Here is a 2489-nt window from a genome sequence, read left to right as displayed (position 1 = left end):
CGAGAGAAAAATAGATCGTGCTTTTTTTCCTGAAAGAACTGGAGTGGAAACAGCTAAAAGGTCACAGTGGATTTGGCATTCACGGTGTTGTGTTTGTGAAGGGGGTTGCCAAGATAGCAAACATGTAGTTGCGGTAGACAGAGTGAGGTCTTGTCCATAGAAATCATCTTTAAAATGGCATGCGACCTACCTTTCCAGAAGTGCATCATCCAGGAAGGCTTGCGCATATCCACTGAGTGTCAACGTACAAAAATAATTTCATTACCAGTGTCATCAGTAGCATCCCTCGCTGATTTGTTCCTTTGCATGCTTCTGCTCGTTGAAGCACACGAAATCTTTAGGGGATGCCAGGGGTCCATCATTGAAGTCTTCACAAGGTGTTACTAATGGACATGGATTTCCATACTGTGACCGGAAGGCTTCTTCACGGAAGGTTTCATTCACTGTCGAGCATCGAAGACACAACATCTCCTTGAAAGAACGTCGGAAATCCTGGTGAAAAGTAACATAAATAATGGGATTCAGCATGGAGTTCGTGTAGCCAAGCCACAATACGCAGCTCCTTATTGTGTGGGGTACAAAAAGATTTCTCAACAACGACCTCAACAGCGCCACTACGAAGAACGGAAGCCAGCAGATGATGAACGCACTGACGATGATGCCCAGTGTGATTGAGGCCTTTCTGTCTTTGATCAGTGATGAGCGGGTGTTGCCTTTCTTCCGGCGTGGCTGAAGTGAAGTCACTGCCTTTCCGCTCACCTTGTACACATCCGCAGTACACACACAATTCCTCTTGTCAGCTTCGGCCTCGGTGGCAGAGTCCAATTGTGCAACATTATTAGGACGGAGGGGCAGCTGATCCGACGGTGAGCACACCCCTGAAGGTGTCACGCGTATGTACACCTCTAGTTTATCCGCTCGCTGTTCCCAGGAGACGGAAAAGGTTCCCTTCTTACCATTAAGTCTTCCCCTTTTATCAGATTCCACCACTCTTTTAGCTGCGAAGTAGATCTTGCAGTACATGATCACCATCACGAGCATGGGGATGTAAAAGGATCCGAGCGTGGCGTACAACTGGTAGCCAAAGTTCTGACTGATATCGCAAGTTGGTCTTGCTGGAGTTCCGTGTTCATTTCCAAGGATAAGTAAGGGAGGCACGCTGATCAAGCCGGACATAATCCACGTGATACCTATGCACAGCCACGTTTGGCGATACCGTCTTCTCACGCCGTAAGTAAGAGGCTTCGTAATTGCCAGATAACGGTCGACGCTTATCATGCACAAGTTCAAGATAGACGCAGTACAACACGTGATATCAAAAGCCACCCACATATCACAAAGAGTGGCGCCGAGCTGCCAGTCCCCAACCAGTTCGTAGTGCAAGGCGAACGGCATGACTAACAAGGACACGCACAGATCGGACACCGCAAGGGATACCAGAAGAAAATTCGAAGGCCTCCTTAGTTTCCTTACTAGCCACACAGAGAGGCACACCAGCACATTGCCCACAGCTGTGGCGACAATTATCGTACCTAGGAATATTAACAATGCTACGGATGCCCACACAGAATATGGGGCTTCTTCGTTTGACACGTGCACACTGTCATTGCACAAATCCAGCTGAACGCTATCGTGATCACCATCGGTGACCTCGCTGCACAAGTCCATTGCGTTCGTCTGCGTCTTTCACTTGCAGCACCTCTTTTCGCGGGTCATTTGCAACAGTATCTATTGTCCCATTATTGATGATCTTTTCGCCCGGTGATCAGGATCTGCTTCTGTCTGAAAAGAAAAAGATGATCATTAACAAATGGAACCAGGGGAAGATTACAGTATAGAATGGAGAGACAGAGCAATGTTTCTTTGGTGGATTACTTTTTACTGACGATGCATATCTGTGAGTGCCATTAAGGTTAATTGTCCACTTAGCCAAGTACTTGAAAGAATAAAAATTTAAAAGTTCAGGTTGTCAGTTAAGATTCAGAAGTCTTTAAAAGTAAGTTTTTAAAAATCTAAACTCCAAGAATCTCTCTCTCTCTCTGTTAGCTATAAGTAACGCTTCTCTTGAAGCGATAGGTTGAAGCTAAAAATTTCCCGTTTAATTTCTGCAGCAAAAAATCAACTTTTTTTAATGTTGGCTTCCCTTCACGCTAACGTTAACAAGTGTGTCTGGGGAAATTAACTACAGACAGCGAGACGCTTAATCGTTTTGCCGATATAAATGATGAATAGTAAGAAACAGGTATTTAGGAAAAGGCGAGCACCTTTTATTTATTAAAAGAAATCTGAGTTGCAAAGAAACTTCAAGGACAAAACATAGTTCTCCAATTTTTATAAATACGAGCGTTTCAATGAACTTCAATAGGAAACGCTCCCCTTGAACAAATTAAAGAATCATATTATATAGATGTTGATGATATAGCTGGAAATTTTTCATCGAAAAAGGTAGATTTTTTTTCTAATCAGTTTTCTTCTACGATATAGCCTTC

The 2489-nt window shown here is 44.0% G+C and overlaps 1 protein-coding gene across 1 annotated transcript; it reads right to left on the bottom strand.

The window, feature by feature from the left end:
* Positions 1 to 273: 273 nt before the first annotated feature.
* LOC150085796 (5-hydroxytryptamine receptor 1-like) lies at positions 274 to 1724 on the bottom strand. Its single transcript, XM_090374696.1, has one exon. The coding sequence runs from the start codon at positions 1666 to 1668 to the stop codon at positions 274 to 276; it is 1395 nt and encodes a 464-aa protein (XP_090230822.1). The 5' UTR covers positions 1669 to 1724.
* Between the last annotated feature and the right edge of the window lie 765 nt (positions 1725 to 2489).

The sequence above is a fragment of the Mastigoproctus giganteus genome, chromosome 5 (assembly GCF_048544385.1).
Source record: "Mastigoproctus giganteus isolate SK-2022 chromosome 5, ASM4854438v1, whole genome shotgun sequence".
NCBI classification, from domain to species: domain Eukaryota; kingdom Metazoa; phylum Arthropoda; class Arachnida; order Uropygi; family Thelyphonidae; genus Mastigoproctus; species Mastigoproctus giganteus.
The sequence above is the reverse complement of the archived record's forward strand: the minus strand, read 5'-3'. Positions and strand labels throughout refer to the sequence as shown.

What these genes read in the sequence shown, in the direction of transcription:
- LOC150085796 (XM_090374696.1), bottom strand. Translation starts at nt 1,668, where the DNA reads ATGGACTTGTGCAGCGAGGTCACCGATGGTGATCACGATAGCGTTCAG.